At 44.0% G+C, this 12,713-nt stretch overlaps 1 protein-coding gene across 1 annotated transcript in view; it reads left to right on the forward strand.

Annotated features, from left to right (window-relative positions):
• The window catches only part of PGM5 (phosphoglucomutase 5), a 190,423-nt gene that overhangs the window by 133,528 nt on the left and 44,182 nt on the right, over positions 1 to 12,713 (forward strand). Inside the window, exon 9 of the mRNA XM_049895222.1 lies at positions 1,862 to 2,045. Within this exon, the coding sequence (XP_049751179.1) occupies positions 1,862 to 2,045 (184 nt within the window). The remainder of the gene's footprint in view (positions 1 to 1,861; positions 2,046 to 12,713) is intronic.

Genomic DNA, 12,713 nt, shown 5'->3' on the forward strand with positions numbered 1-12,713 from the left:
CAACCATTGTGTATTTTGAGTGTCTTCCAACCTAGGGGACACTACTTCCAGCACTATAAAACCAGACCAAACCTGTTGTCATCGAGTTGTCAATTCTGACTCATGGTAACCCTTTAGGACTGAGTAGAACTGCCCATATTCTGTTGTTATCCGTAGGGTTTTCACTGGCTAATTTTTGGAAGTATATCACCAGGCCTTTTGTCCATCTGTGTTAGTCTATAGCTCTGCTGCAACTGTCCACCATGGGTGACCCTGCTGTTATTTGAAATACTGTTGGTGTAGCTTCCAGCATCACAGTAACATGCAAGCTACCCCATTGTGACAAACTGACAGACTGGCAGTGGATTTTGGCTAATACCCTTACATTAACTTGAAGTCTTAAAAGACGTTAGGTGGAAAAAAAGTGGTAACAATTATGCAGAACTTCCTTATTCCACTCTGAGAACTCACACCCTTTCTCTATGCCACAGGAAGCCCAAATGCACGATCACTGCACAGCCCCTGGGCACGGCTGTTGCTCCCAGGCTTCCTTCTTAAGCTGACTCTCCTGGGAGTGCCATTAGGTCTTGCTCTAGGTCTTGACCATGGTTGCCTGAAGGCAGCCACTGAGAATAGAAATGATGAGCAGTGTTGAAGCACCAATGTGGAGATGTCGAGCCCTGAGCCACCGCGTGGTCTGCATTATTGCATTCAAGCCTCACCACCCCAAACCAGACAGGTGCTTTTTCTAGTCCTTTTTTTTTTTCACATTAGGAAACTGAGGTTGAGAGCAGGTAGGGAACTGTCCTGGCTCTCACACAGCTAGCATGTGCAGCCTTAGCTTCAAACAAAGCCCGCCCAACTCTGAAGCCTGCCCTATCATCCCTCCCAGTCCCATTGCTCCATTTGATGTTTTTGGCCAGGATAATTTTTTTCTAATGGAACAAATTTGTGACATTTTTTTCCAAGTTTCCAAGAGAGTTTTAGGGTGTGTTGAACTCACTCCGTCCTTCACCCTTTTCCTTTCTTGATTCCTTTCTCTTTCCTTCCTTCCTCCCTTCTTCCATCTCTTCCTCTTTTCCTCCCATCTTCCCTTCACTCTCTCCTCCCTTCTTATTACCCTTCACTCCACACCACTTATATAACACTCACTATGAGTCAGAAGCTGCAGTGAACAAGAAAGGCAACGTCTCTGACCTTCTGGAGCTCATATTCTCGTGGGCAAAGACAGACAACAAACAAGTAAACAGATAAACACCCAAGAGGAAGACAGATTGGGGTACCTCCCAAAAGAAAATAGGGCAATGAGGGGAGGTAGAAGAGGCTGCCTTAGATAGATGGTCAGAGAAGGTCACTTTCTGGAGGTGGCACTGGATTTGAAAACTGAAGGAAGAGTGTCTGAATAGCTGGGGGAAGAGTAGACCAGGTAGAGAGAACAAACAGCAAGGGCAAAGGCCTAGAGAGAGGCAGGACAGGACTAAGTGTCTCTGAGGACCAGGAAGGAGGCTGGTGTGGCTGGAGCATAGTAGGCCAAGGGAAAGTAGAGCAAAGTCAAGTCAAAGAGGCGGCAGAGCCAGATCCTACAGAGCATTGTAGACTGTGGCTGAGGTTCTGGGTTTTGTTCTCATTGTGATGAGCAGCCAGTGGAGATATTTAAAGGGAAGCAATGACGTGATTTGACTTTCACGAGATCACTCTGGCTGCTCAGTGGGGCATGGATTATCTGGGCCAGGTGGAAGTGGGGAGGCCCTCTGGGGGTGCTTGTCTGAGAAGACAAGTCCATGAAGACAAAATCAATGATTAGATAACCTGGAGAGGTCCATCCGATTGCTGGTTCTCTGGTTGAGTTTTTGTTAATTCTGTGTCTTACCCTCCTTACCAGATTTGACTATGAAGGGCTGGAGCCTAAGACAACGTATTACATCATGAGAGACCTGGAGGCCCTGGTCACGGACAAGTCCTTCATCGGCCAGCAGTTCGCTGTGGGGAGCCATGTCTACAGTGTGGCGAAGACAGACAGCTTTGAATATGTGGACCCCGTGGATGGCACCGTGACCAAGAAACAGGTAGGGAATCACCAAACAGGTTACCATGTAGAAACAACCAGGCCAAGTATCCTAGAGATGGAGAGACCTTTGGGGTGATCTATTCTGAGCCCCTGGTCTTGCAGATGAGACCCCTACAGCCCTTGTGGAAGGTCACATAGCTAGTTAGTGGCAGAGAGTGGATTAGAACATGGGACCTCTTTGCCCGGCATTCCTTCCCCTTAGTGGAAGTTCCAGTGGTCCAATACGTCCAATAGATACAGACCCGACATTTCCTTCTAAAATGTTTGCAGCCTGCAGGCTCTCTGATGTAGTGGTCATTACTGATGAGATTCAGAAAAGTTGACAAAAGCAAAAGATCTCTGTCCTTGGGACAACAGGTACAGGTGTGTTTCACCTTATGTCATTGAGGAATCCCAAGAACTTAGCTCAGTCTCTGAGGAATCCTAAGAACTTAGTTCGATGGGTTTGTTACTCCTGGCAGGGGAAGAAACAGTTGGAAAATTTGCCTCAAAATCCAAAAGGAAGATTCATGGTTAAAAATTATTACCATAGATAAGTGGCAAAATCAACCATAACTTCTGTTATGGCCTCGTCTTCGTGAATTGTGTAAGAAAAGTTGAAAGCTATTACGTGTTATCTTTCCTCTCAGTTTTGTTTATTTATTGGTTATGACAAATATTAACCCTTCTGGAAGCACCTTTATAATACTTAAAGTCTATATAGGATATTTCATTCTAAACCCCCCAAATTCTTATATTTTCTTCATCAAGTACGGACAACAAAATAAGCCATAAATTGCAGGTCCTTTGGGACTATGGAGCCCTGGTGGTGCAGTGGTTAAGAGCTACAGCTGCTAAACAAAAGGTCAGCAGTTTGAATCCACCATCTGCTCCTTGGAAACCCAGTGGGGTGGTTCTACTCAGTCCTGTAGGGTCACTATGAATCGGAATTGATGCAACAGCAATGAGTTTGTTTTTTTGGGGACTAAAATGTAATGGTGGCAATAGTGTTGTTAATTGTTGTCAAGTTGGCTCCGACTCATGGCAGCCTTCCTTATAACAGAAGGACACATTGCCTGGTCCTGCGCCATCTTCGTGATTGGTGGTTTGTTTGAGTCCATTGCTGCAGCTGCTGCGTCAGTTCATCTTATTGAGGGTTTCCCTTGTTTTTCTGACCCTTTGCTTTACCAGCTATGATGTCCTTTTCTACTGATTGGTCTTTCCTGATGACGTGTCCAGAGTCAGCGAGCCGAAGTCTTGCCATCCTCACTTCTAAGAAACATTTGGCTTTATTTCTCCCAAGGCTGATTTGTTCATTCTTTTGGCAGTCTATGGTATATTCCGTATTCTTCACCGAAACCACAATTTGAGTGCATGGTAGTAGGACTGTTTTTCTGTTGACTAGTATTTCATGCAGACTCCCTGAAGTACAGATGTCCCAAAGCCCAGTGCCCTCTTGTCATTCTGTTGGTATTCTGCTCACATTTCAGTTCTATCAAAATTTCAGTCTTTCATTCTAGAGGGCCTTCTGTGGCCTGATAAATCGATTGTAACCTTACTTTGCAAAGCTGTAGGGTAATGGAGAAAATAGTTATTATGAAGTAGGAAGGCCTGGAATTGAATCCACTTCTGCCATTTAGTAGTTGTGTGACTTTGGGGGAGTTGTTTATTTTCTTGGGGTGGTGATTTCTTCCTCATCTGTGAAATGCCGGTCTCACAGAGTTATTTTAGAAATGGAATGAAATAAAACACACAGAGTCTCCCCATTATTCTTCCCATGGGGTGGGGTATGTGGTAAATTTTTCTTTTAGTTTTAAGCACAACTCTGTAAGGGTGGTTCTTTTTTTTTTTTTTTTTCCAGAATTTTATTTATTTTGTTGTTGTTATTGAGAAGATACACAGCAAAACATACACCAGTTCAACAGTTTCTACATGTACAATTCAGAGACATTGATGACATTCTCTGAGTTGTGTAGTCATTCTCACTCCCCTTTTCTGAGGTGTTCCTCCCTCATTACCATCAACTCATTGCCCCCTGAGGTTCCTATCTATCCTTTCAAGTTGCTGTTGTCAGTTTGATCCCAGGTAGATAATTCTTTTTTTTTTTTTTACAACCCCATGACACGTCAACATTCTCCCTTCTTGACCTTGGGTTCCCTATTACCAGCTTTCTGGCCCCCTCCTGCCTTTCAGTCCTTGCCCCTGGGCTGGTGTGCCCCTTTAGCCTTATTTTATTTTATAGGCCTGTCTAATCTTTGGCTGAAGGGTGAACCTCAAGAGTGACTTCATTACTGAGCTAAAAGTGTGTCCAAGGGCCATACTCTCAGGGCTTCTTCAGTCTCTGTCAGGCCAGTAAGTGAGTTAGAATTTTCTTCAACATTTTTCTCCAGCTCTGTCTGGGACCCTCTGTTGTGACCCCTGTCAGAGCAGTCAGTGGTGGTAGCCGGACACCATCTAGTTGTACTGGACTCACTCTGGTGGAGGCCGTGGTAGATGTGGTCCGTTAGTCCTTTGGACTAATCTTTCCCTTGTATGTTTAGTTTTCTTCATTCTTCCTTGTTCCCGAAGGGGTGAGACCAGTGGAGTATCTCGGATGGCCACTCACGGGCTTTTAAGAGGTATGCGGTAATTTTTTGTTGTGTTTTGTTTCAGTCTAGGATACCTTCTTGTAGACTGGGCTGACCTCTCTGAAATAGCACCAGCGAATCTGCTGAAGATGAGATGAGGAACTCAGAGCTGGCATCTTTAAGCCCCTATTCTTAGATAAGTCTTTTCCATTTTTACATGGGCACCTCAGAAAAAAAGTTTCCCAAATCCAACTCACATTTTGTTTTTGTTACTGTAAAATCCAAAAAGCATAAAATAGGTGCTTTCTAGGGTATTCCGGGGACTTTTTTTTCCCCACTGATAAGGGAGGCTTGAAAAGCTATTCCTTGAAGGGATCGGTCTAGTACATACGAGGGTCTGGACTTCATCTGCACACGAGAAGCTTAGCTGGGAAGCCTATTTGTTTTACTCTTACATCTAATGTCTCTATCTTGTCCCTCTCTCAGTGCACTCGGCGTTCGGATATTTTTCCTTTTTTATGTTCTTTAGCCATTTCACATCAGGCTAATTCCTAAGCTGGATCTCAAGTTCTGGCATCTGTTTATTCCTTCTTTCTTTCCCCGCATTGAACCTTGAATATTGATTTCCATTTTTACTCTTGAATTTATTAATTTTTTTATTCTTTCCAATCTCTTCCATCTGAGCTCAAACGTGGCCACAAGTGGGTAAATGCTAACAGGACCTGCTCTTGGGGTTTTTCTAGTAATGAAGGAGGGAAGATTGTTATCCATCTTCCCAGGCTGCAGGACCCCAGTGGCAGCATCATTGGCTGAGCCACACTGGAGCTCCTGGGGGTCTGGGCTTGGCTCGGCGAGGGCCACAAGAGAACAGTTATCACTCAGTGGCATTCCCGTTGTCAGCAGACCACATGTGGTTCTTTCCCCACCATCGGTCCTGCTGGTATCATGGGGAATTCCTGCAGAGTGGGCCAAGGCTAAACTTTCAACACTGTGGCCATACACTCAGCTGTCTTGGGGTATCAGCTGATGCTGGCAGTTGACTGCAGGGGCCGTTGCAATATTTTGCAACATTGCTGCAGAATAAGCCTACTTTTCACTCTACAGACTCCTAAAAGACATATTTGGATTTAAATGAACTAGTATTGTTTTTAGGGGTTCCTGGTTGGCACAAATGGTTACGCGCTTTACCACTAACCAAAAGGTTGGTGGTTTGAACCCACCCAGAGGCAGCTTGAAAGAAAGTCTTGACAATTTGCTTCCGAAAGGTCACAGCCTTGAAAATCCTATGGAGTTCAGTTCTACTCTGACACAGATGAGTTGGAATCAACTCAATGGCAACTGGTTCGTTTGCTTGTCTTGGTATTTTTTAAAAATTGTCCTAAAGTGCCCAGGTGACTTCATTCAATAGATATGTATTGAGAACCTACCAAATTCATAATACTGTTGTTTCTTTGCTGTGGTGTAGTTTTTTTAAATAAATATACAGCAGCTCTATTAAAATATAGGAAACCCTTTCAGCATAGTGGTTATGAGCTACGGCTGCTAACCAAAAGGTCAGCAGTTCAAATCCACCAGGTGTTCCTTGGAAACTCTATGGGGCAGTTCTACTTGGTCCTATAGAGTTGCCATGAGTCGGAATTCACTCAACAGCAATGGGTTTGGTTTGGTTTATTGAAATATAATTCGTATACCATACAATCACCCATTCGAAGAGCACTATTCGATAGCTTTTAGTATATTCACAGAGTTGTATGATATATCAGCACCATAGCCAAATTAAAACATTTCCATCATCCCCAAAAGAAACCTCAGGCTCTTTTACTGCAACCTCTAATTCCCCCTCACCCCCTGGCAACCACTCATCTGCTTCCTGTCTCTAAATGTTTGTCTGTTCCAGACAAATGGAATTATATAGTATGTGCCCGGCCTTTTACACCTGGTTCATCCATGTTGTACCATTGTATCAGTACTCTGCCCCTTTTCATGGCTGAGTAATATTCTGGTGTATGGATAGACCACTTTTTGTTTATCCATGCATCCGTTGATGGACATTTGGCTTGCTTCCACTTTCTGGCTGTTGTGAATAATGCTGTTATGAACATTCATGTACAAGTTTTTGTGTGAATACAGTTCTCAGTTCTCTTGGGTGTATACCTAGGAGTGGAATTGCTGGGTCAAATGGTAACTCTATGTTTAGCCTTTTGAAGAACTTCTGGAATGTTTTCCAAAAAAAAAAAAACACACACACTGCACCATTTTACATTCCCACCAACAGTGTGTGGAGTTCCGAGTTCTCCACATTTGGCCAACACTTGTTATTAGCTCTCCTTTTGATAGTAGAGTACTGTTATTTTTTAAGCAACCTACTGTAATGCGGGTTCTTTTTAAATTAGGAAAGAAGCAGCTTTAATCTGCATAAGGAAACCTAATATCACAGTGTTTCCATTTGCAGTGGGGGCAGTGTTCCAGGGCACTGGAGTCAGACAGATGTGGGCTGACAGCTGGCTTTGCCACTGTCTAGATTTATTGCTTTGGGTGCATTACTTAACCGCTCTGAACCTCAACTTGGGAGTGGATGGGCTGATGATAATTACCATACAGAGTCATGGAAAAGGTTAAGGAGAAGGTTCTCTGGAGCCCCAGGCACAGCGGTACCTAATAGATGCTCAAGAAAGATTACTTCTCTCCCCGTTATCAGAATCCTTAACTTGACTCTTTGAGAAAAGGAGGAATCTCTCCTATTTTCTCTTTCTCTCTCACACGTACAACCAAGCCTGTATCTTTTGAAACAATCTTCAGTATGACTTAGGGTTAGAAAACATTCACTCAAATTTTCTATTTATTCTCTCCTTAAAATACTGTACAGTGAAATTTGAGGTTCCTATCTATGATCAGCAAGCAGTGGGAAATTTCTGGTTTTCACTTGTTTGGCCAAAATTCTCCTCCCTAAGGAAAAAGTGCAGAGGACAGACACGATTTAAATTTTTTTTTTTTTTTTTTGCTATTCCTGTTTTATCGAGAAATTTTCTTTAAGCACAACATGCCACCTCCAGAGCGTCCCATGCCTTCGTGGTGTCACTGCACAGGGCACAAGCAGGGATTAAGTGCACAGGCTTGAAGTCAAGGAGTCTTGGGTTTGAATCCTGGCTTTGCCACCTCCTTGCTGGGTGACCTTAGGCAGGTTTCTCAACCTCTGTGTGCAGTGTTCCAGCCCTAGAATGTGTGTGCTGGGGGTGGAGGGTGTAAATCTGAGCAGTGCACCGCAATCTCCACCACTACAGCTCATTAGTCATTTCTAGGTGTTGAATTGGAGCCCTGGTGGCACAGTAGTTAAAAGCTTAGCTGCTAACCAAAAAGGTTGGCAGTTCTCTGGTTCGTAAGGTATGTGTAGGAGTCCCTGGGTGGTACCAATGGTTGATGCACTTGGCTGCTAATCAAAAGATTGGAGGTTTGAGTCCACCCAGGGGCACCTTGGAAGGAAGACCTGATGGACTACTTGCAAAAAAATCAGCCACTGAACACCCTATGGAATAAGGGGCACAGTTAACAGATACTTCTGAGGTATAACCAGACACCTCATGGGCTTGGTTGTCTGTGTTTGGAAGATTAGAATCATAATCTCGTGGAACATTTCAGTCAATTGGCATAATGTAGTTCATAAGGCAGTGTTCTACACCCTAGTTTGGTGAGTAGTGTCTGGGGTCATAAAAGCCTGCAAGTGGCCATCTAAGATACAACTATGGGTCTCTACTCATCTGGAACAAAAGAAAAAGAAGGAAATCAAAGACTGAAAGAAAACCCTGTGGAGCACAGTTCTCCTCTGACACACACGAGGTCACCATGAGTCAGAGTTGACTTGAAGGCAACTGGTTGGTTCCTAGTTATCTCATACAGCCACTAGGAGAATCAGCTGAGATCATACCTGTAAAGTCCCGGCACATAATAAACACTAGAAAATGCTTAACCAAAACAGATTGAGTTAAAAGAGCATCTAATACCAGAGGAAAAAATATTTATGGGATATAATGAGCCACATTTGATAAGAAAAGCAGAGAAAAACCACAACTCGCCGGGGTGTCGTACAGAGATATGAGAAGGCCTCTTTGGTTTTTGCGTCATCTGCAGATTGATTGAAACTCACACTTCTCCACCCCACCACCACCGCTGTGCTTCAGAAAGGAACAGGTTTGTTTAGGCTGGTCAGACTCCTCTGTGTCCTTGATGCGGGGTCAGAGTCAGGAAACAGAGCGTAGAAAAAAGCTATTTCACTGACATGTCTAGAGACAAGGAAGAAGGGCTTCTCCCTCCAAGATGAAATTAGAATCCCATTCTGGTGATAAGCCACTGCCCTGGCCCCATTCTCTTGGGGATAAATGTTCTGCACAGTCTGTCCTGCCTCTGAGACCTGCGGAGCCATTCAAGGAGCAAGACAGAAACCCTTGAGTACCTGCCCCTAACGTGAATTCCCAGAGACCTGCCTGGCCTCCCTGTGTCCTGTCGGGCCCTGTGGGATTTACAAGGGCTGCCTCCACTTTCCCAATGTTTTGTGACCTTGGTTGATAAGAGAAATGTTCATGTGTGCCTTCCGCTTAAACAGGGCCGAGAGACTCTGTTCAATTCCAAAATAGCCATGTAATGAGGCACCGCCCAACGACTGAGGTTCTGCCTTCCATCTTCTCAAGAGGGTATGTCACTGTTTATTTTAAGGTAAAATCTAGTCATCCGAGTGACAGATGGCTGGCTTCTGACAATATAAGTGGAGAAATAAGCCAACAGTGACTGAGAGTAGGAGAGAAGTTTTACATAATTGCTGTCTAATGGAAGAGGTTCCTAATTTATGCCTGTTTAAAAGAGGTAAATTTTTAAAGAGGTGGGTAGTCCCTGAGTGGCCCAAATGGTTAAGTGCTTGGCAACTAACCAAAAGGTTGGCAGTTCGAATCTACATGAAGGTGCCTTGGAAGAAAGGCCTGGCAACTTACGTCTGAAAAGTCACAGCCGTTGAAAACTTTGCGGAGCACATTCTACTCTGAAATTCACGCTGTTGCCAAGAGTCAGAGCTGACTTGACAGCCATTGGATTGGTTTGGGATTTAAAGAGGCGGGTCAGGTGACGGAAGGTTAGGTGACCCCATAAGTTCTGAAGGATGGCCCACTATTTCCTTGAGGGTGAGTTCATTGCACAAATATCAAGAGGCACTGTGACAGCCTCTGTGCTCTCTGTTGGCCCTTCCTCTTTGCCGCTGATATAAAGGGGAATGTCATCAATAGCCCACGTGATCTCCTGCGTTATCTCCTCCCCAATTTCTGCTGTTGTTAGCTGCTGTTGAGTTGAGCCCAACTCCTGGCGACCTGTGCATGAGAGAATGAAACGCTGTCCAGCCCTGCCTCATCCCCATGTGTGGTTGTGAATTGGTTCATTGTGATCTAAGGGTTTTCCCTGGCTGATTTTTGGAAGTAGATCACCAGACCTTCCCTCCTAAAGCCCCAGGCCTGGAATCTCCCCCCACGCTCCACAGTTAAGACATTCCCCCAGCTCTGATAGGAGAAACACTTCAATCCTGGTTTGGTGAAGGAAGGAAAACATGAGAAAAATGGTATCAGCACTGTGAATGGCACATTGCTACTACAAATCCATTACTGTGGAGTTGATTCCAACTCATAGCAACACTATAGGACAGAGTAGAACTGCCCCATAGGGTTTCCAAGGAGTAGCTGGTGGATTCGAACTGCTGACCTTATGGTTGGCAGCCAAGCTCTTAACCACTGAGCCACTGCTCCTATATTGCTACTATGGTGGGCATCAATTCTGGGCTATGCCTCGTATTTTAAAGTTAGCTTTGAAATGAGAAGCTTTGGCGCTTTAGGAACAAAATTTAAGCAAACTGAGCTTCTCATTATGACTCATCGAACTCTTGTATTTCTATTTAATATTAACAAGTGCAAAAATCATGGACGTCTCCCAATGCTGAAGTCATTTGCAAGTTGCAGTTCAGTTGATATTAAAAAACCTGATGTAAATAAATGCATACCAGTTAACTGATGTGAAAACCAAATTCTGTTTGATAACGTCAAGCTAACTCTAAGTGTATTATACCTCTTCTAGTTACGCAGGCTCTATGGAAACATTTCGATGTCCTCAAATCATTGAAATTAGTTCAGAGAAAAAGCACACCTTGAAGATGGATTCTGAAAGCAGTTTGCTTTTAGTGTTTATTTTAATTTGCAGAGACATACTTGCAGTATTAATTTCAGCATTTAGAAGTACTTTAAAAAGTGAATTGGTGATCTTGAAATCATGTTTTACATCCAGTGTGTGGCTTTAATATACATCTTGGTGCTTGAGGAAGCCCTTTTAGCTCAGTGATTAAGAGCTTGGCTGCTAACCAAAAGGTCGGCAGTTCGAATCTACCAGCTGCTCCTTAGAAACTCTATAGGGCAGTTCTACTCTGTCTTATAGGGTCGTTATGAGTTGGAATCAACTTGACGGGAATGGGTTTGGTTTTTGGTTTGGGGTGCTTGAGTGGTCCAAACGGTTAATGCACTTGACCTTAAATTTGGAGGTTCAAATCCAGCCTGAGGCAGACTCGAACTACTTCCGAAATGACTACTCAAACTACTACTTGATCTACTTCCAAAACATCAGTCATTGAAAATCCTGTGGAGCGCAGTTCTACTCTGACACCCATGGGGGCGCTGTGAGTTGGAATTGACTCCATGGCAACTGGTTGGTACCAACCCATGGTCAGCAGATACAGAGATGCCGATCGAAGCCACATCACCAGTGGTATTATACGAAGGCAACTGGATGGTGTCAACAAGAGAATCTGGGCCCCAAGACTGAGTTCTTCTCTATTGCAAGTTACAAGTCATGATGGAGCCTACAGCCTTCAATGTTTATCACCTTCTAACCAATGAATTAACTGACGGACTGTAGTGTTAACAACTTATCCTTGACCCTGTAATGTGCCATTTGCTGGAGTGTACTGTGTACAACTAGAAGGAGAATTTGAGAAATTACTTGTCATAGTAATTAACCCACCTATAGAATTTGGTAAGGGCCTTGTTGGCGCAACAGTGAAGCTCTCAGGTGCTAACTGAAAGACTGGCGTTTAGAACCTACGCAGCTACTCTGCGGGAGAAAGACCTGGCGATCTTCTTCCATAGAGATTACAACCAGGAAAACCCTACAGAGCAGTTCTGCTCTCTCACATGGGATCGCTTTGAGTTGGAATCAACTCAATGGCACCCTACAACGACAATAGAATTTGGTTAATTCTGAAAGTTAGCACCTACAAATAGTCTGCTTACGTTGAGCAGCATAAATGTTTCGGGAATAGGTGTTATCGTTACATGTACACTGTGACTAAATCTGGGTTTAAAAAATCCTTTTTCTGTTGCAGATGATGATATTGAAAAAAAAACCTGTAATAAATATAGGCTGGTGGCACAGTGGTTAAGGCACTTGACTGCTAACCTAAAGGTCGGCGGTTCGAAACCATCAGTGGCTCCTTGGGAGAAAGGTGTGGTAGTCTGTGTCCTTCCGTAGAGATTTATAGTCTTGAAAACCCTGTGGGGCATTATGGATTGAAAGTGATTTGACTGCCCCGGGTTTCGTTTTTTTTTTTTCCCCTATAGTGTTAGTACAATATGGTGAAGGTGCTTGAGGTCTGATTCATTCATGTATCCATTCATTCATTCCTTCATTCAGTGGATATTTACCAAACACCTACTACAAGCCAGTCACCTTGCAGGGTGTTGAGGATGCAACCGTGAATGGGAGAGTGAGGTTCCTGCCCTGCATACAGTCCAGCAGGGAAGACAAACTGACACTAAACAGGGAAATACTGCAGAGTTTACTAAACAAAGGTCCACCCAAAGGACAGAGTTGGGAGTACACACAGCTGCAACAACTGATCTAGACCTCTTGTTGTGACCTGCCGTCAAGTCAGCCCCCGACTCATGGTGACCCCACACACAACAGAACGAAATGTTGCCTGGTCCTGAGCCATCTGCATGATTGGGTATGGATCTTACCATTGTGATCCATAGGTTTTCATTGGCTGATCTTTGGAAGTAGACTGCCACGCCTTTCTCCCTTGTCCATCAGCTCCACTGAAACCT

This window comes from Elephas maximus, chromosome 9 (genome assembly GCF_024166365.1).
Source record: "Elephas maximus indicus isolate mEleMax1 chromosome 9, mEleMax1 primary haplotype, whole genome shotgun sequence".
Lineage (NCBI taxonomy): Eukaryota > Metazoa > Chordata > Mammalia > Proboscidea > Elephantidae > Elephas > Elephas maximus.